We start from the raw sequence: 21,791 nt of genomic DNA, 5'->3' as shown, positions 1-21,791 counted from the left end.
GTCTTCAGGGTGGGATGGTAAGATGTGAGGGGAGCAGAGGCCAGACTGAGGCACTGCATTTTACTTGTCAGCCTGTGTTGTTGCTGCTTCAGATAAGGAAAGCAAGAAAATACTGGTAAGCGATTGAAGTTGAATTCATGATTTGCTGTTGATGGGAGCGACTTTGATTGTATTTCCAAATGTGGGAAAGCAATGGACCTGAGACATGGTCACTTTATCCTAGCTACTAAGTCAGCTGAGCCTTACTAACTTTCTGTGTTTTTTTCCCCAGACAAAATCTAAGCTAAACTCCTTGGTATGAGCAGCTTTTAGTTTTTTTAGTTATTTCTCACACTCATGAGTGGGTAGTTCATTTACATTCTATTAACAGAGGATAGTTTATTAAACTGAAGTAACTGTTTCTTTGACTCCTTTTCCTTATCTTGAAAAAGGAGGGCAATGACATTGACCTTCCTTTATAAAGTGTTGAGATCTACTGGTGAACTGCAGTGTGTAACAGATAGGTACTGCCATCACAAACACTAATCTGAAGGTGAAGGCTTTGGAACGATAAAGATAGTTATCTATTTAAATAACTAACTTTTAAAAAAAAACAAAACAGGTCAGAGTAACACCTGAACAATTTGAATCTTTCAATCTGAATTAAGAAATTGCTCTTCGCAGGCTTGAGGCTGATTCTGCCTGTATTTGGTGACTGTCAGTTTCTTGCCAGAAAATACTAAGTTCAAAGAGTTAAAAGGGCGTTCAGTCACGGTTATGTTGGATGTCATACTCATAATTTTACAGGAGCTCATGGGAATGTTACCAGCATAAAGGTTAGCTGTAATGCCTTTTGTGACTGCCAGTTAAATAGCTAATGATCTGATGATTACACAAAGAGAACACAAATTCCTTATGCATTCCTGCCTCAGTGCCACTCCACATACTGGGTGACAAGAAGCACAATTCTTTCTCTTTTTTTGCCATGGAAATTGCTGGTTAAAGCTCAGTACTTCAGTATATGCAAATTCTGATTTTCTGTTTAAAGCCTTAGTGCCATGCTGTATTGTCGTAACAGATATTGCAGTCCAACCATGTGCTGTTAAATTCAATGGGGTTTGCACCTGTTTTGGTAACAGATGCAAGCAACTTTGTTTGACATGTCTCAAATGCACAAACTGTAAAATGCATCTGGCTAATTACTCAGTGACTGCTTAGTCTGCATTAGCCAAACTTCACATTGCATAAAGGTCTGTAGAGTTTTTTTCTTAACAGTGTCAAAAAACACTGTAATCTGTAACATTGAGATATTTCTGCCTTATTCAGAGGAGAAACTGTTGAGTATGTTTTCGGTATGGATCGGGGTGGGGGGGAGTAAAGTGTATATCAAAAACTTTTTTTTTTCTTTTTGAATATCCATTCTAATTACTTATCAAATGCTGCAGGCTCACTGAAATATTTCCTCTTTCAATCACGGTTAATTTTCCTCCTATAGTAACTGTGAAAGCAGAGGAATAACAATGGGGTAACTTGGAGGGGAAGTGGTTGGGTGAATGAGTGATTGTTTTGGGAAATGCGTTACTGTGCTCAGCTGCGGTACTTTTCCCCTGGCTCTGAATGCTTTGCAAGTTTCAGTGCATGTGCCCTTCCAGTCGCCTAGAGGTGGGCTGGGGAATAGAGACAAGCAAAGAAAAGGCACATGCCAAACATTTGGTAGAGCTCTGTGTGTGAATCTTTTGTTTCCTGAATTCCAGCACAGAGTTTTAATCACACACCATTTTCCTCCCAGGCTTTTTATGTGAAATAAATACTTGCCTACAAAATGTTTTATTCATATCATCACAAGAGAGTGCTGGTAACTGTAGTTTGAAGGTAACAACTGTACTCTCGTGCTCTGTATGTTACTGGGGTTCATGGCTGATCAAATTATTATGCGGAGTCTCCTCTGTAATGTATTTATTTGTCTGTGTTTCAGCATTTTGCCTGTCCCAGGACTTGTAGCCTTTTCTATCCCTTAAGCCTGTTCTGTCACTTCAGAGTAGCTTCAGGCACCTGACATGTGAAGGTTGAACCTGACCAAGCAGTGCACCTCCCTTTCAAACAAACTTTCATGACAAAGAACTGCTGTAGTTGAAGCCCTGCTGATAACTCATAACCACGCAGCCGCTCGCTCACCCCCCACCCCCTTCCTCCTCCTGTTCCCGGAGGGATGGGGAGGAGAATCAAAAGAATGTAACTCCCACAGGTTGAGATAAAAACAGCCCAGTAACTAAGGTATAACACAAACCACTACTGCTACCACCAATAATAATGATAAGGGAAATAACAAGGGAAGAGAATACAACCGCTCACCACCTGCTGGCCAATACCCAGCCCGACCGAGCAGTGATCTAGCCCTTCTGGGTAACTGCCCCCAGTTTACATAGTGGGCATGACATGCTGTGGTATGTGGTATCCCCCCCAAAATATAATGACCTTTGAACAAGGTTCATGACATATTTAAATCTGTTTTAGCCCCCATTGTAAAAACAATGGGAACTTAGAACTAAACTAGAACTTTAAATCCAGTTTCTCTGAGCAGTGCCAGATGCCCGTTCAATAGCTTTCCCCCACACCCACTTCCCTTGCCCATCATTAAAATCTCAGACCCATGAGATAATTTGACCAGTTATTTGAGTTACTCAGACTTCACAGAATGGCCTAGGTACCTTTGAACCAGCTGCATTTATACACCCTGAAACATGACAGCAGCTGTATGTTGAACATCAGTTGAATACAGGTCATGCCTGGGGTAAAGGCATGACTGATTGGTGTGCCTGGCATGGCCATGCATTAGTTCTGATTAGTGCCATGGGGCTCCTTAAGTCCTATATTAGCCATTGTTAAAAGAGGTGATTAGTGTATGTTAGCTGTGCAACCCTATGTGGTCTTCAAATAGTGATTTCTCTCTCAAGTGGGGCTTCCTCTTGTGACCTCTGACCTGCCAGTATGTTTAAAGCTTTGTAAACTATGGAGCTCTTTATTTCTTGTGGTGTGATTGTTTGGGATTCCTTCACACTGAACTTTGCCTGTTGTTCTCTTTTGTTTAGGAGGTCCTCCAGCAGCTGATTGTAATGAATTTACCAAATGTTTTGATGATTGGCAAAGATCCTCTTTCTGGTGAGTAGTTTGTTGGGTTCTTAACCCTTTGCTCCTGAAATGCTGAATAAAATTTCTATTTGTTTTGTTACCTTAAATTAGAATATAATCATATTATTGTTTAGATTGGAAAAGACCTCTAAAATCATCAAGTCCAACCACTAACCTGGCACTGGCAAGTCCACCTCTAAACCATGTCCCTGGGCACCACATCTACACATCTTTTAAATATCTCCAGGAATGGTGACTCCACCATTTCCCTGGGCAGCCTGCTCCAATGCCTGACTACCTTTTTGGTGAAGAAACTTTTCCTAATTTCCAATCTAAATCTCCCCTGGTGCTCCTTGAGGCCATTTCCTCTTGTCCTATCACTTGTTACTTAGGATTAGAGACCAGCACCGTGTTACAACCTCCTTTCAGGTAGTTGTAGAGAGTGATAAGGTCTTTCCTGAGCCTCCTTTACTCCAGATGAAACAACCCCAGTTCCCTCAGCCATTCCTCATAAGACTTGTGCTCCAGACCCTTCACCAGTTTTGTTGACCTTTTCTGGACCTGTTCCAGCACTTCAGTGTCCCTCTTCCAGTGAGGGGCCCAGAACCAAGCACAGTATTCAGGGTGCAGCCTCACCAGTGCTGAATACAGGATGACAATCACTTCCCTGGCCCTGCTGACCACACTATTTCTGATACAGGCCAGGATACCATTGGCCTTCTTGGCTGCCTGGGCACATTATGGTTCATGATCAGCGGTCATCAGTCAGCATCCCTAGGTCCTTTTCCACCAAGCAGCTTTCCAGCCACTCTTCCCCAGGCCTGCAGCATTGCATGGGATTGCTGTGACCCAAGTGAAGAACCTGGCATATTGCCTTGTTGAATCTCATATAGTTGGCCTCAGCTCATTGGTCCAGCCTGTCCTGATCCCTCTGTAAAGCCTTCCTGTTCTCAGGCAGATCAGCACTCCCACCAACTTGGTGCTATCTGCAAACTGACTGAGGGTGCACTCAATCCCCTTGTCCAGATCATTAATATAGATATTAAACAGAGCCGGCCCCAGTACTGAGCCCAGGGGAACAACACTTGTGACCAGCCACCAACTGGATGTATCTTCATTCACCACCACTCCTTGGGCCTGGCGATCCAGCCAGTTGTTTACCCAGTGAATGGTATACCAGTCCAAGCTATGAGCAGCCAGTTTCTTCAGGAGAATGCTCGTGACATCCTTGCAGAGTCCTCTGGAGTTGCTTACCCATTCTTCCAAAGGTGATAAATTCTCCTTTTTTTTTTTCCTCTGAGTTCCAGTCAAAGCTCTGTTCAGCCAGGCCAGTGGTTTTCCCTGCTGGCTCATCTTTCTGCACGTGGGGATGGCCTGATATTGCACATTTAAGATTTCCTTACTGAAGAATGTCTAGCCTTCCTGGATTCCTTCAGAACTGCCATCCAAGGGACTCTGTCAACCAGTCTCCTAAACAGGCCAAATTGGAAACATGCTTTTAAACAAACTGTACATATTTGCAGCCAAACTACAAATATTTGAATACTGCCGAGTCTTAGTTTAATATATATAATATACACCACTTATATTTCCATACCTGTACATAGAAATGTAATATCTGATATGTGTTTGCATGTCAAACATGTGATAATGAGTTGGTTCTTGACTTTCAAGCAGTTGCTGCTCGGACTTTAACATGTCTCTTCACTTCTTGCTGCAAGTGACCAAGGATACAGTCTGCAGTAGAATTGTTTGCCCTCCAGGTTTTCTGTCCTGTATGCCTGTATAATCAGTTCAGTTGCGTCAATATGTACACAGAAAGAGTCTTGTAGAATTGCCCTGAAGTGTGAAGGAACTGTTGCAAAGGAAGTGTGGGAAGCGAAATATGTGTGGTGGGGTGAAAAAACACATATATGATACACTGGAATAAGTGAAGAGAGTGGACAAGGAGAAAAACATCTGTCTGGCCATGTTGTTTAGGCAAGGACATCTGCCACATGAGGTGTCACATCAAAAGTGACCTGGAAGCCAGTGAGCTCCTGTCCAGACCCCAGTGTTTTTGGTGAGGTAAAATGAAACCTGTTAAGTCTGAAAATGAAGTAGACTTCTCTGTAGAATGACCTTTCTGAAATGAAAGGTTTTATTGCTGTGGCTTTTCTTTTTGATTATCTTTTTAGTGCCCATTCTGTCTATGCTTTAGCCCTGTGCTAGTATCAAGGACACTATATTTGTTTTTACCAAAAAAGGAAAAGTGGATGAACCTTGTCAGCAGTGATGGGGAATGACACAGTGATCAGCATCTCTAGAGCAAACAAATGGCAGAAACCTTGACGGGAGATTTTTATCTTGCTGCTCTTAGCAGCAGTAGTATTAACTTGGAGATGCTGGATCACTGAAACTCAGAGTTTTGGCACTTTTGCAATAAAATCAAGCTGTGAGTAAGGCACCCACATGTTCAGCAAGCAGATTAAAGTCTGAAGTGCTGGTCTCAATTCTCCTGTACAGGCTACTGTTATGGGTAAAGAAGGAAATAGAAATGCAAGAGCTGTTGCTTTTCACAGTTGTACAGGCACTGGGCAGAGCCTGGGCTGCTAGCATCAAGAATGCTGTTCAATAGAGATGTTTGGGCCAACAAGGCAGTATCTCTGCTGGCTAAGTATCAATGGAAAATGCTGGCTGGTTTCTTGTCATGGCCATTCCTGAGCGACATTTGGCAGGAGACTCATAATGGAGTAACCACAATGTTGGTTCCTGGTGAAGCTGCATATTTGAAAGCTGTCCTGTATTTAGCTATAATTTCCCATCATTGGCTTGCTGGGTTTTGTCAGCGCTGTAGATCTTTATGTCTTTGAAGATTTGTCTTGTAGGAAGGATATTGGTCATCCGTGTGTTCCCGTCTTCCAGCTCCTTTAGTCACAACCAGAAAATTTTGCACAACCAGTCCCAGCTTAGAGACTACAGAGGAGGGTGGTGAACAAAGAAATACTCGATGTACTTGCTCCAAAGAATGTATTCAAGGAGTAAAGTGTCTGAGGGATAGGATTTCAAGAGAAGCTCATCTCAGTCTTAGCTTTAGGCAGATGATCACTGGTAAGATGTACTGAAAAATGGTTAGAGAAGTGGAGAACTAGAACTTCTTTCAGGAAGAGGAACCTGTCTGAGGATTGACAGAAAGCTTGGAAAGGGAACAGGGAGGAGAAAGCTGAGAAGTTAGTAAAACAAGTATAAAAAGCTGAATGAAGTAGGCTGTGGTGAGCAATATGGGTGAGCAATGACTGGGTGACTATCAGGTTGATGTCCTTGTTACTGAATGTGTCAGAGAGGAGTGAGAGGAAGGGAAAAACAAGTGAAACACTTCTCCCTAGTCAGTTGAGAGAGCTAAAGGAGTGTTGCAGATTGAATAGAGAGATGTGAGGACAAAGCAGTCATCAGCATGGAAAGTGGTGCTTCTGACATGAATACAGAGAATCCCCAGGGAAAGGTGATGGGTAAGAGAGGAGGCAGGGGATGACAGCAGTGGGGTGAGAAGAGATGATGGAGGCCGTTACTTGAGGGAAGTGTTTAAAAGCATCAGGAATGGTAGAAGAGAAACCACTTTCTCTGTGTCAGTGATCCAGTCCAGAGACAATGATCCAAACAGACTGAGAGGGAAGGAAGAGTCCTGGAGGGGGCATCTGCAAAGGCAGTACTGGGCAATGTGGGGAGCACTAGGAGCTGGAGACCGAGGCGTAGGTGGTCTGTGGGGCTGGGGTGGGTGAGAGGCAGCAGTAAAATTTCAGTTTTGCCTTCCCCGTCCTGTAAGTTGTCCCTTTTGAACAAAGGAAGAAAAATTGATCCCACAATCACATTCCTGGAACAAATACAGTGTTGCTCTGTACTGTTTGCTGGGAAGGTTCCTAATCACTCTATTGACTCCATAGGTCCAAGAGCAGAGAGCTGTTAGAACACTCGATATGATTCACAGTGTAACAACTTCAGCGGCTTACTCCTTTTAACAAGCACACATGATGTGTTGTCATGCATGTTTTTGAGCTGTGTTCACCAGTGCTATCTGCAAATTTTACTTTTGTCCTCTAAAACACATCCAAAAGTGGTGTTACATGTGTTAAATTATAACCAGAACAGCTCTGAAGCTGAGAATGCTGTTCTTGCTATTTAGGTCCCATTTGGCATTCAGCAGTTGGGACTATTGAGGGCTTCTGCATTTCTGCTTTGATTGTGAGACTATTGGCAAAACAGTGTAGCCATCACTAAAAATGCCATAGCAATTTGGCTTTTGCATACGAGAAGGAACATGTCTGCTAAGTTTAGGAGCTTTACTTGCTTCCATGTCCAGTAAATCATTTTGATCCAGGTCATGCCAATTTTGTCTACTTTAATTCTGTGGCAAAAATATTTGTAAGAAGATGAAGGCTTTGACTGGTTTCTAGAATATAGGGAGCTGAAAAGAAACTTGAAAGTTTAATTACGGGATTTAGAAAGTTTTCCCAGGAATCTGACTTGCAGAAAGATGCAGTTGATGTTACAGGATTTAATCCCTTCTCTGTATGGTGGAGAGCTACTACCATTAAATTTCCTCTGCTTTTGTGTTCCCCCGTGTTTTTGCTTACTGAACAGCTTTTTCAATTAATTACTGCACCACAAATCCCCCAGTGATCAATATGAGAATCATCAGTTTATCATCTGTATACATCATTGTAATCAATTTCTATAATTATCTCTGGTTTTTGCATGCCTTATGCACAAGGAATATCAGTATAGAGTACTAGTTCTGAACATCTATTTAAAGGCCTTGACTAATTTCTTAGTTTCTAGACATGCTTAGTTTAACGCAGCTAGTGAGTGTACTTGGAAAGTGATGGCAATTAATCCTTTGAAACAGTCATAATTAATTAGGATGTGGGTGGGATTTTAACTTATTTTCAGACCAAGAATGGAAATGAGGTTTTATTTGCCTGAAGTAGGCTCATTTCTGTCTCTTCAGAAAATGTTGCCATTTAGCTTTTCAAATTGCACATGAAGTTTGTGAATGAGGGAGCCCAAAGTCCCTGCTAGAAAGTGTCTATAGAAACTTCATTAAAATCATAAAAGATGTCTACTCTCACTGGGGTATTTTTTCATGTCTGGTTTCCTTCCTCATTCTGTTTCACGATTCTCCAGAGGCACAAAGGTTCATAAAAGATGAAGTTAATAATAAAACACTGGGTCAATAGTGTAAATCTAGCAATCAAGCTTTTCTCACTCAGCATGTTTCTACAGTTGGGAAAAATGGCACTTGTGTGTTTTACTACTTCCCACCTTCTCTGCACATCCACCACCACTGCATTATGTACCACTACATGCACTGGTACTCCCTCTCCTCCACTGCTCCCCTCTCCTCCACTGGGGGAACGTCAAAGTTGAAATGTACAGAAGAAAGCGGCAAAAGCTCAAGATTTTGAATGCTTGGGCACTCTCATTCCTGTTTTCCCTGACATCTTTCCTAGCACACTCTCCTTTTTTTTTTTTTTTTTTTTAATTTACGTTTGTCCGCCTTGTTTTGTTGCTGTGTCTGCTAATCCTAATGCCTGCCTTTTCCCTGGATCCTGCCATCTGTTTCCCACCCTCTGTGTCCTGTGAGAGCGGAGTAGTCTTCTGGCTTTGGTACAGGGAGGCTCCCAGGATGCACAGGTGGTGCTCGGGCTTTCCCTCCCTTTGTTTTCCAGAAAAACCACTGGTCCCCTCTCACGGCTGGGAGCAGATGGTCTTTCTGGAAATGCCCCAGGTTGACACCTCCCTTGCAGGCAGAAATAGGTGTAAAAGAAAGGAGATTTGGGGGTGTTCTTGGGGTTTTGGTGGTGGTTTGGGGTATGGTGTTGGTTTTTTTTTTTTTTTGTTGTGGTGTTTGGTTTTCTTTTTTTGGGGGGGAGTGTTGGTTTGGGTTTTTTTGTTTGTTTGTGGGGTTTTGTTGGTTTTTTTTTTATTAGCACCTTTCTGTTTATGTGCTAGTTTGAATCCTGTCCATTAATTTCAGCTTGTAGGTACCTGTCTGCCAGGCACTGCCTCAGACCTATGCATTTGCATTCCAGGTTGTAGGAGGACACTGTCTTGGTAAGGTCAGCTAATAAGCCTGGGTAGACCCAGCAAACTTTCTTCCCAGCCATCTAGGAAGGGCTTGTGTCATCCCAGTGAGCCAGCACAGGGAAGCCTGTGCATTCCTTCTTATGCAGTTGCACAATGAGCTATACCAACTTATTGAATTTTAGCACAAATCAAGCATTCTGAAAAAACATTGCAGGATCATTCACTGTTCAGGAGGCATTACTAAATAAGGAACAAAGATCACTTCTTTTTGCTCAACATGATTTACAGGATAAATATACTGTCCTGAGTGTGGAACCTAGCTGCTGTGCCATGTGATAATCCTAGATGTGCTTCTGATACACTTAGTAATCTTGGGCACTCCACTCTCAGCTCTCTTGTGTGTGAGATGAAAGGGCTTCCTGGCTCATTCTGAGGTTTAATTGGTTTAATTGAAAACTTTCTTCAATTCTTCAATTGAAAACTTTCTTCAAAGCTCTTCAGTCTGATAGATTTTTTTCACGCATACCTCATTTCTTCTAAATATCTCTTGTAAATGATGTTATCCTACATGGCTTTAAAATGTTACTGAAACCTAACTTGAGTATGAGTTATCTTGGAGTGCCTTGATGCCAACAAACTGTCTCCACCCCATGGGAAGCAACTTCTGAATGAAAGCCCAAGGAATTTATCTCTTTTAAAAAACAGCCACACATGATCAACATGATCAAACATTTGTGTGGCTGGCAGATATGCTAGGTAGACCTTTTAACCTTAAAAGCTTTTCTAGTGGGCAGTACAATCTCACTTTCATTACATGTCCATAGCATGTCAGCAAGCAGAAAATAACTTCTTAAAAAAATCTTGGAAAACTCCTGACAGCTAAGTTTTCTTTGAAAGCTGCTAGTGAGGAGAGCAGACTGCCAAATGCTATGTTTAAAACAGTAGCAAACACTCACGGTTACCTTGAGTCTTTTAATTTCTCAGTCCTTTCTATAAACTCTGGCTTGGACTTCCCTGCCAAAGGGGCTTGCCATGTCTGTCTTGACTTCTGTTCCTGATGGGAGGGCCCAAGTGGGAACAGGGTTTCAGAGTGGTGTTTCCAGGTAAGGTCAGTCCCTGAGTTGACCAACCCAGACCAGGTTTGACCTTGCTAAGTTAGTCTGCAGTAGTAGCTGAAGGTGTTTTACCTCACAGGGTCATGAGCATCACTGATGTCCGTCTGTTATCTCATGGAGAGAATAGCACCTTTGGTGCAGAGAGGTAAAGTGTAGTTTGCATGGCTTAAGTAGCTTGCATGTCTTTCAGATGGTATAGATGCTCTCGCTGTTGGAAAGTAACTCTGATGTTTTCTTAAATGAGTGATTCCAAGCCACTAGGCTCACCTTGAGGACAGCTGTAATGCCATGGTGCCTGGATTGGAATTTATGGTCAATGATGAGATACCATTGGAGCATGCAGGGGTTAGGGCAGTTGTCTGTGATCCAGAGCAAGCAACCTGATAGCTACTCTTTCAGTCTCTCATGGAGATGTTCTGCCCCGCCTAAGTTTGGGAGAATGAGAGATGCGCTCCGTAAGTCCACTTATGGACTTGCCCTCCATAATTTGGAACTTGCTTTCATGTCGTGCTCTGCGTTTAATACCTGGTCTGTATCTTCTCTGAAGCTGATGCAGAGTGAAACTGATGCCAAAACTCTGATAAATACTTGTTTTCATGTAAAAATGTCTTCTGATCAGACCTGAATCTTTGGATTAGTAATGCCCTCAAATGAACTGTTCATGAAGTAACAGATTTTGTTGTTGTTGTTGCTGATGGTTTTTTTTGTGACACTACCTAATTTAACATTGTGCTATTCAGAATTGTACAGAACTATCAGAATTCCAGACTGAAATGTTATGTACCTATTAAATAGTAATTTTCAGAGAAGAGCAAGCCATATGTGTTGCTAGGTAAAGGGGAAAGAATAAGAATGATTGTTAAAAATATTCTGCAGGGAAATTAACAATATTGTACTTGTAGGGTGAAGTGTGAACTAGCATGTTTTAAATATGTCCGTCTCTGCAGAAGAGAAGTATTTCTGCTTGCAAAATCTTAATGGTTACAAATGTGGGACTTCAATGTTGAGAGTTCTGGTGGGGATTTGTACATATACCGGTAGCTTTTGTAGGGCGGTCATGAAACGTTTCAAATATCAACATTACAAAATGTCATTGAAAAATTATTGAGCAAGTAAGGTACATTTAGAGACTGGTTCAGGGCAATTGTGTGCTCTAAAATCAGGAAATAGGAAGAAAACATGTTATTTTTGAAGCTGCCTGCACATGGCTGTGCTGGCTTGCAAGTTTCAGAGGGTGGAAGTAACCCGTGTGGCATTTTAGGTCAGTGTGCCTTCGTGCATTGGCGGGGCTGCAGCAGCTTAACTCATGAGTCAGTTTAGCTCCAGTTCCCAGCCTTGGGTCCTGTACATGCCTCTAACCTTCTGCCAGTATAGTGTTACAAGGGCATGGGGTTAGTGGAGGAACACAGTTGCACTCAGAGAAATTAGTATCTGTCTGTTTAGTGATAGGAGCAATTGAACGTGCAAGTAAAGCAGGGTATAAAGTGAAAGTGTTTATCCCACAGTTATGCATTATGTATCAGGAAGCCTGCAGATGTATAGGGATGAGAGAAAACTGCATGGCCTGTTTCTCCTTCCATCTTCTCTCCTAGTGTGGATGAGGACAGGCTTTTCCTGGACCTAACCCCATGATGATTTTTTATTTCCTCATCGAAGCTCTTTGCCTTCTGTCTTTCTTTATCTAACTCTGATATACTTAAGTTTCTTTACCACGCAACAATCCTCACATTAATTTTATTGAAACAAGTTGGCTCAAAGTTGCACCAGTTACCCTTGTGAAGCTTTCTCTCTCCTAACCTTTGGAGGCAGCCGGCAGGGCTGTTGGTCGCAGCAGGGTTCCCTGCAGTAATAACCTGCGTGTGTCTCCTCCCCACCCGGCTCCCAGAGCATATGGTTAGCTGCATATTCTGTCTTCTACATCACTCATTTTTTTTTTTTTATCCCTTTTAGCACATGGGGTTTCTGCTTCAAAGTGTGAACGGGCTTTGATGCAGAACAGAGGCAGAATTTATTTGCTAAAACATCTCTCAAAGAGAATTTACGTGCACAGAATGGCATTCAGCTTTTGGAAGTCTGACTGGCAACTGTTTTACAGAAAGAGAATTTAGGACAAGTCGTTTCCTTAAAAGTAACCCTCCTTTGCTTCTGCCCTGGGTGGTTTTGTTTTGTTTTAGCATGGTTTTTTTTTTGGAGTGGGGCGAAGTTGTGGTGGTTTGGTGAGCTTTTTTGCACCCCTGTTAATCACAAAACAAGGGGTGGTTTTTTTTAAGCCCTGTTAAACAGAAAACTGGTGTATGCATTGAACTATGTAAAAGTTGGTTTGTTGAGAGCTGTTTTGGTTTTAGTTTTGGGTTTTTTTTTTTTCTGCTTGTGGATTATTTATTTTTTTTGTTCCTTCCCCCCTGCCCCCCACATCTTGATCAGAAAAAACTCAGAAAATATAGGTGAGGATACTAAACAGAGGGGAAAAAAAGTCCTGCTGGATCTGGGATACTATTCCATAATAATTGTATTGTTATATGGAAAGCATGGTAATGTTGTAATTAACACATACTTATTTTATTGTCCAGGCACTTGTTCAAAGGTCTTATTTCTCTTTTCAGGCAGATATTTTGGAGTATTTTGCAAGTACTGAACTTGTTGTACATACATGCTGATTCCCTTTTTTCTTCTCCAGGTAAAAGTATGGATGAAATTAAGAAGCTGCTGTTGTTGGTTCTGGGATGTGCTGTGCAGGTGAACATTCATTAGAGGCTTGAAAAATCAGATTTTTTTTTTCTCTTTTTTTGAACCTGTTATTTTTTCTGTAGTGAGAAAATCTAGCAGAAAATCAGTGCTGTATGAACAAATCTCCAGCTCAAGACAGCCTGTGAGCTGAAATTGTGAGAAGACACAATCGGTGAATGAAAGAAATGCAAGAAAAGGAGGCACGCTTTGTGATAGTAGTAGCCTCAGTTTGTTGCCAGTGCTTTATCAGCCACAGGATATGTACTCTTGCAACTAAGTAGTCCACTTTGATAACAAAGTGGGAAGAGATAAGCTTTGAACAGTGGTCTTGATATCAAGATAATCATTCTTACCGTTTTAAAATACGGATTGGACAGTACATATTAGTGCCAAATAAACAGATGAGCTAACAGTCTAAACATTTGTTTAATGAATGCTGACTTTATTTGCATAATCTTTTGATTGAATATTATGTGTAGAAAATCTGAAATGAATAGATACTTTGTATATTCATGTGGGGATTTTTATGCGGCATTTGTTAAAATAAAGAGACAGGCAATGTATATGGGAAACTCCACAGAAATGCATGACAGTTACCAGATAAAGAAGTCAGTGTTCTGCCCACCAGACCTCTGTGGTGGTAAACAATAGATGGTTGCGGGCTCGCCTTTGCTTATAACTGTCCATGTTTGTAGGTCCGTCTAGTGTTTTTTGTCATGCCTTAGGACACTTATCCTGCTGGGCTACGTCAAGTCAATTATGTCAGAGTAAGGCTGTCGAAATATGACTGCTCTGAACTATCTCCCTGTTGCGTTGCAGCACAAAGAATAAAGGTCTGATTTAGCAAGCTGCTGTTTATCCTCAGTCCCTGTTTATGAGAATGAGTTCTTCCCAATGGAAGGAATGGTTGAGACTCAGAACCAGGCCCCAAAAGGGCACTTTAAATGAGTTAAAAAAAAACAACTTTAAGCAATGCTTAAGTTCTCCACAATGCACAGTTGTTACAAGAAGGGAATAATGTTGTTAGTGTACAATTGCAGGTGTACAGATAGCAGATGTTTGCCTCAAGTAAAAGATTTACTAAAATCTGTTAATCTGAAATGTCAGTCATTTTTATCCAGAATGTTTCTCAGTCCCATTTCTTATCTAAAGCACATGCCGATTTGGTCTAACAAGCATTATGCATTGATTACAATAGTATCTGAAGTGATGCATTTCTTTTCATTGCCAAAACCAAGCAAAATGAAAACAGCAAAGCAAACAGGTTAAATGATGCAACATAAATGGAGGTTTATGTTTGTGGAGCTCCGTTAATGAAGCTGTGATGATTTCTTCCCACAGTTGCCCCACCTCTTGAGCTCACTGCATGTTAAACTTGTTTTTAAAGAGCAAACCCAGCCATTTAACTTAGCCTTAATTGTACTGACAGTAGAAAGTTTAAATAATTTAATGCATAATTTAGTCCATGCTCCATATGGAGCAATGAAGTGTTATTATACCTTCTGGTGTGACAAAGTGTAGATCTTAAAAATTTTGTCATTAGCAATGTAAGGAGGTTTTGAATTTTTTTTTTTTTTAATTGAATAAAAAAAGATGCAGTAAGTTTTAGGATATGTAGCACTGTTTCAGGGTGTGTTGTTTTCTTTTAACAGTGTGAAAGAAAAGAAGAGTTTATTGAAAGAATAAAACAACTGGATATTGAAACCCAAGCTGCCATTGTGTCACACATTCAGGAGGTGAGACTCTCAGTATTGTCTGTTCTGACTTTTTATCTCTCCCTTCCTTGATGTAAGTTGTTATGAAATATTAATGCTTGGAATTTCACAACGGATTCATGAACTTCATGAAAATAAAAGATTGAATGTGTTACCGCAGTCAGATTGTAAAATGAAAATTAAAGGCATTGTGAACATTACTTGGCTCAGTGAACTTTTTGAGATCTGCAGTGTTAAATGCCTTGCTTGCCAGTTATAGGATACATAATTGTTTTAAGGATACATATGTAATATTTCCAGAAAACTGAGACAGCAGCCCAACTGTACACTGTGGGATCAGTCCTTTCAAATCCCTGTGGTGACCACCTCAGTGCTTTTGCAGCAAGACATTTGCATGTTTGCAAAGTGCAAGCACACATACTGTTGATCATAATATGTATCTGATCACTTTTAAAAATCAGCCTTAATGATTAACAAATCTAAATACCAGAAACAGGTGGGTAGTGTTACAATTAAGGTAGTTGTTTTTGTTATTTGCAATCTGATTTTGGTGAAGCACAATATGTTGGGTTTTTTTTTGATAGATCAGTAGAAGAACCTGGGGGATGCATCATATAAAGCAAACAAATTTACAAATCAGCCAGTGCAAAGACTTTGTTTCTCTTCCCAGGTGACTCACAACCAGGAGAATGTCTTCGACTTGCAGTGGCTGGAGCTCCCAGATATGGCCCCAGAAGAACTAGAGTCTCTCTCCAGGAATATGGTTTTCCACCTTAAGAGGCTTATTGATGAGAGAGATGAATGCACAGAAGTATGATGGCTTCTTTCCCATATCGGGCTCATGTGAAGCAGCAGATGCAGGCTCCCTTCCTTCTCTTGTCTTACTTGTGCATTGGATTTCTATTTCTTCTGCACCTTTCTGCTACAATTCTGAAAATCTGTAGAAAGATTTTTGACTGTTTCATTGATCAGTCATTCATTTTTGAGTGACTATTTACCTGTCTCTCCTTTGGTGTCTACTACCATCATGGGTTCCAATGTCTTCTCTAGGTTTTTTTCCATGTGAAGATTGCCCTATCGGTTGCTGACTCATCAGTTCCTTTTGCTTTTGATCTCTGGAGGAAGCTTCTTGCCTTCTTTAACCTGTTAATTTTCTGTCATGTTTTTGACTGTGATTGTGTTGGTTAAAACTCTAAGTTGCTATTGATTTTCATGAATTCTCCAAGCAGCCGCTGATTTTGAGCGTTGGAAGGAGAAACTTTTTTTAAGTGGTCTGAACATAATGGAGATCCTTTCTTCCTTTTTGTAACCTTCACTCCTGGCTATCACTTGAATGCTGTATACTGCCAGGCTAATAATTTTCTACATTTCTAAATAATTTTTAGATACTTTAAAAACTATTTATTATTATACTATTTATCTCTTGACACTGCATGCTTCTCTGTATGTCTAGGTCATTGTAGATCTCACTCAAGAGAGAGATTATCTGCAGTCTCAGCAACCACCAAGTCCGTTGAAAGTACCGAGTCCAGATTCTTCACCAAACCCAGCCAACCCTCTTTCTAATGAAGACAAGCAGCACCTTGCAGTCGAGCTGGCAGACACGAAGGCTAAACTGAGAAGAATCCGGCAGGAGCTGTGAGTCACCAGTGATTTATGCTTCTAGAGAGACTTGTATATTAAGTCTTGAGCATCATGAAAATGCAAGTGCCTATCGGCTTCGGTATACTGGCCTCCATGGGAGCTCTCAGAAACACAACTTTTTTATTCAACACAATTTTTATTCATAGCAGTAGGAAGCTAGTATGGGTGTTCCATCTTTCTTCTTTCTTAATTGTTCTTTAAACACAGAGTGATGGCTACTTTGATTTTTCTTTTTGTGTCTCATCTCTCTCTTCCTGTCTTCAAAATGCCAATGACTGGCTGTACTTTTTAATTATCAGTGGGAAGTTCAGAAGCCAGTGAAGCTGGCTATGGCAGCAGTAGCACCAATGAAATTTAAACAGAGGTACTCACTGAAAAAAAAAATTATAAACTCGGATCTATATCATGAGAAAAATCCCTTGCTTTTATGAAGTTGTCATGACAAAGAGACTCTTATGTTCAGAATATAGGAGATTTCTGTCTTCTGTTCCAGATTCCCAGGAGTGTCCATATAGTCAATATTGTTTTGTGGAGGGGGGAAATTCTTATTAAGGTTTTTCTTACTGTTTTCAGAGAAGAGAAGTCTGAGCAGCTTGTAGATTCAAAACACGAAGTCGAGCAGCTCACACTAGAGCTGCAAAAAATAAAACAGGAGGTAAGATGGGCTCATTTTACTGTGACAGTCTTCCCTATTTAAAAAAAAAAAAAGCCTTTTCCTGTGTGAGGCTAAAAATATTACTATGTCCATTTTTTAATGAAGTTACTCCAGCAAGCTGTTTGATGATTATGGCTATGGCATAGCAATGCTACACTTTCCACTTAACCTCTTGAGAGCAGTCTCTTTTGTTAAGCTTGCAAATAGTCTAGTAATGCCTGAAGCTTATGCAGCATTAGGTATTAGAAATGTCAGAGTCCCAACAGCCTGAAGAACCTCTATGTCTTGTAGAGAATTTTTACTAGATAGTACAATTCTCTTACTCCTGAACCAGGGGAATGCTGTTTGCCTACGCTTAAAGTACTAAATAAATAGAAATAAACTTTAAAGAACATGCATTAAAGTATTAACCAAGATTTTTCTCCCTACTTACTCCTCACTCCTCACAGAATATCCACCTGGCCTCAGATGCTCGCTCTGCCCGAGCATACAGAGATGAGCTTGACTCTCTGAGAGAAAGGGCAAACCGTGTGGAGAGACTTGAGATGGAACTTGTTCGGTGCAAAGAGAAACTTCATGATGTGGATTTTTACAAAGCTCGCATGGAGGCAAGTAAAAATGGGGGGAAATATTTGCTGAGTAATCCTTAGTGTTTGGCTTTTGTGTTACCAGTCCCTGTGTCATTTGTCATTGAGCTGACTGTAGCAGAACATCAGAGCAAGTAGAAATTTCCTAACATACACCATAGTTATTGAATTAGCAACATTGCAGCTTCTGTCAGTGGCAAGAAAGACTTGGTGCACACTGAAAATAAATACCCATTAGTTTTAATAAACACTGTTTCAACATTATGTGGCTAAACAAGACAGACCTTTCTGTGTGCTGCTTCTAGAGAATCCAGACCTTTAGTCTAGCCTTGAAAATTTGTTCTTAGGTAAAAGCTGTGTCTTCCAGAGTTGTTCCTTTGACCAACATTTTAAATTTAATATATAAACTAGCTAAATGAATGCCTTTGTATTTTTCCTTAGGGATTTGTAGCAGATGCAACTGTTGTTAAAATATCTGGGTGTTTTTAAGCATGACTTAGGTGGCAAATTCTTGACACCCCTTTCTTGCAACTGTTGCTTGCAGTATAAAGGAGAGACAATCTGGATCTTCTGTAGTGCCCTGAGTAGGGTGTATCAATGAGCAATGTATAGTTTTGATCCAGTAGTAGTGCCGGTTACTCAGCTTAGTCACCTGCAGCTATGCCCATCCTGGAATTAATTAATTAACTTAGACTGGAAAGGACCTTGCAGATCATCTAGACCAAGTCATTGATCACAGTATGGCTGACCTTAAATTTAGGCCAGATTGCTGTTATTTTTCTATCCTTTGAGTTCTTTGAGCCATCCTCACCTAAATCCTCAATAATTCATGTACACTTCAGCCAAAGTCAAATAAATATCCAGACTTGGTGAACACATGGAGGTTCAGTAATTGGCAGTCTCACTGTAATTAAATAAAATCCCAGGTCTGAGGTACAAGAATGATGTTGTAACTGTCATTTGCCAGGCCTCTGACCCAAAACACAAACCTTATTTCTGCTCTATAAACTCTTTGTAAACAATTCTCCTCTACCCCTAACCTAAGGGGCCAGCTAGCTGCTGCTGCTTCTGAATAGGTTCACTAAAATGCATGGTTGTTAAATGTAGTGATAGACTACAAAAGCTTGTCTTCCCTCTCAGTAATTCCTGGTTTACATTAGGAAGTATGAAGCTCTGTTTTTCTCCCTCAAGCTGACAAATCAGTCATGCGTTAACCTGGCACACTAGCTATCACCATGGCATCCTGGCATTTACCTTTTTACTGTGCACTGGAATCAGTTAGCTTCTACCTCTGCTCAAATAATTTAGCCAGAGCTGGGAGAGGAGTTCTTTAGTCTTGTCTTCATCTGAGATCAAGGGAGTAGCTGTTTCTGGTTTTGAGTTCTCAGCCTCCTTGCTTGTCCTAGAGCCAGCAGTTTCCTGCTGTGCCGTCTGCATGCTTATCTTGCTTAACGTACCACTCAGTAAAGAGACCTACACTTCAGTTTCAAATTTGTTCCAATTTTCCTCACTCCCTCTTCAACCATGTCAGGTTTTGGTGAACGTATTGAGCGTCAGAGATAAATGCTGGCTCTCCAGGGATACCTCCCTGAAATACAATAGTGGGACAAAGAATATTTCCCTTCAATATGGCACTACTCCAGTTGTGGGCCGCAATGTGACCTGTAGCAAACATTGGTGGTGCTGCAGGTGCTGAGCTCTTCTAATATGCAGCAGGGTTGCCATCTGTTTGCAGGCTGCTCTGTGGTCTAGAATAGCTAGAGACTTTCACATTCTCACCACTCCCTCTTCCATCATTGATTGAGCCTTGGCACAGCCATGGACCGCCAGTGTTGCAGTGGCAACATGAGGCCAACTCGACCGGTCTCATGCTGATACACTCAGAGGATTCCACATGGTGTGCTATTCTGTGTTTGTTATGGTCTTGGAGTAGACCAAAGGCTGTGCACAGTGGCCAGTACCAAACTTTCTGTGGTCCCTCAGTTTTCTGTCTTCCCTGTCTCAAGTCCCCCACTCATTCAGAAGAAAGCTTAATGGCTGGAATCAGTTCCGTGTCTGCTCAGATTCCTCCCGTTGTTTGGCTTACAACTCCCAAGTTGTAAGATTTGTGCAGCAATGTAACATGGTAGAAATTTTTACTACTAGATAGTACCGTGCTGATTCATATGGCATTTGCTGGTTGCAGCTGGCTTCCTATGCTCCAAGTCTTAAAACATGAACAAGCCTTATAGAGGCACAGCAATGAAAATATAGGTACATAAAGTACCCCGTAAGCTACTTTTCTATGGTAACATGATACCTTAGGGCTCATAGTGTCTTGACAGGATTGTTAATAAGAGGTGCCAAATTGGTGAGAAGAAAAAAGTGGGTTTACCTTCATGCATCAATGCAGAAAGTTATTAAATGAGCACTTAAGAATCTTTTCCCTCTTGTAGTTCATATACACATTGGGTAGTTTGAGCAAAAAATAAGGGCTGTGCTCCATGTACGACGCTGTGACAAGCTTTAGGAACTGTGAGCAAGCTTACAAGTAGTTTCTGAAAGCACATAGTAAAAATCAGTAGCAGTGGTGGTAAGAGGTTTAAAGAGCCACTGCAGAAGGAGTGCAGAAAGAACAATTCTCTATGGGAACGTAACACATTTAGGTGTGTGTATTGTTTCCTTTTCTGTGTGTCTTGACAAAGTTGTTATGAAATGACATTTTAGTTCAACCGAGGTTCAAAGAACCTGAAGACGAATGTGCTCTGGAGTCCTTCCTGCTGAGGTAGCTTAATGAGGTCATAAGTGTGAATGTGGAGGGGCAGGCTTAATGCAGAGCTTCCTCCAAGGAGATGCTTCTCTGCAATGTGAAGCTTCCCTCCAGCATTCCTCGTCATCAAATGTTGTGCTGCTCCAGGAGGAGATCAGGTTATTTTCTGAGGCCAGGGAGTCTGCCTTGCCCATTCTTCCCCCTTCTCACTGCACTCACATTTCCATGTGGGATGACAGGAGGTATTTATGTGAATGTTAAAGCAAAAGTAGCTCTTGTATGTTTTCATATAGCTGTCCGAGACAATGTTTGATTGTTACAAGATGTTAACTGTGTTAATAGCAGCTCAGTAGGGGCAGCTTCTGAACTGCCAGGAAGGGAGAGGTTTGAACTCTCTTTAAAAACTAGGTCTGAATATGTGTGCAGATTCTCTAGTTTCAGATTTAAACAATCTGATTACTACTTTAGGTTTCTTAAAATGTTTTCCAGTAGTAACACACCCTGATTGCGCAGCCACTGAGCCCTAGAGTTAATTGTAACCATATGAGTACACAATGCATATTCTTAAAGCTATTTCAGGGCACAGTGATACAGGATCAAACCACAATTTGTAATTTGTTTTAGAAATCACAAAAGCAGAATTATATTTGTTAGATATTAAACCATCACAATTTAAGTGATATAAAGCAAAAGGTTTGTTGTTTTTTTTAGTCCCTTGCCTAGTAAATTCAGTGTATTTAAAAAAAAAACAAAACAAAAAAAAACCCAAAGCCAACTAATTTACTGTCAGTTTAAAAATAAACTCATAGTTAGAAAATAATGTTGGTGTGTTTGTTAATTAAAGAAAAAATAAATCTTTGTTTCAGTGGAAGCACCACCACCCCATGGCCACCACCTGCTGATTGTCTACCAAGTGGGATTTGTAGTCAGATGCATTTTTAGGTCAATTATGTTGTTCCAGTGACTTCTGGGGGAGATGTTAGTTCTGACATGTTTTAGTTAGGATAGCTTTACCTTCCAGTCCTTGAGAAATAACTCTACAAAGCTCCCATGGAGTAATTATTTAAATTATATGATCTTTTGTATATTAAGATGACCTCAAACCATGCGCACACCAGTGAGCAATGTTGACCTTGCCATAGCAGGCATTTCCACCAGATTATTAATTTAACATTTCATCAGAACTGCTTTGAACTGACTTGTCCACTGCTCCTGCGTTCTCAATGGATAGTGCTTCAGTCTTCCACATATTGCAGCTCCCAGTGATGTGTGGTTTGTACCAGAGCCTGGATATGCGTATTTACTTGGCACATAGCTTGACTCTTCATGAGACACTAAAATAACAAGTTCCTGCTTGGTAGGCAGTTTTGGGGATAGTTCTGAGGTCATGTTTTTGAGGTTAGACACCACCTTACTTCTTAGGGCTGT

General features: G+C 40.9%; 1 protein-coding gene across 2 annotated transcripts in view; it reads left to right on the top strand.

Moving 5' to 3' along the window:
- Window positions 1-21,791, top strand: part of CCDC88C (coiled-coil domain containing 88C) — a 95,320-nt gene that overhangs the window by 36,613 nt on the left and 36,916 nt on the right. For both annotated transcript variants that reach the window (XM_057413304.1, XM_057413305.1), the window contains exons 4-10: window positions 3,069-3,138; window positions 12,964-13,022; window positions 14,666-14,749; window positions 15,399-15,539; window positions 16,182-16,366; window positions 16,946-17,027; window positions 17,477-17,635. In XM_057413304.1, coding sequence (XP_057269287.1) covers window positions 3,069-3,138; window positions 12,964-13,022; window positions 14,666-14,749; window positions 15,399-15,539; window positions 16,182-16,366; window positions 16,946-17,027; window positions 17,477-17,635 — 780 coding nt within the window. The remainder of the gene's footprint in view (window positions 1-3,068; window positions 3,139-12,963; window positions 13,023-14,665; window positions 14,750-15,398; window positions 15,540-16,181; window positions 16,367-16,945; window positions 17,028-17,476; window positions 17,636-21,791) is intronic.

Source organism: Pezoporus wallicus, unplaced genomic scaffold, assembly GCF_028554395.1.
Source record: "Pezoporus wallicus isolate ANWC-B61680 ecotype Strahan unplaced genomic scaffold, APGP_CSIRO_Pwel_v1 contig_3017, whole genome shotgun sequence".
Classification (NCBI taxonomy): Eukaryota; Metazoa; Chordata; class Aves; order Psittaciformes; family Psittacidae; genus Pezoporus; species Pezoporus wallicus.
This window is presented reverse-complemented; position numbering and strand designations above follow the sequence as displayed.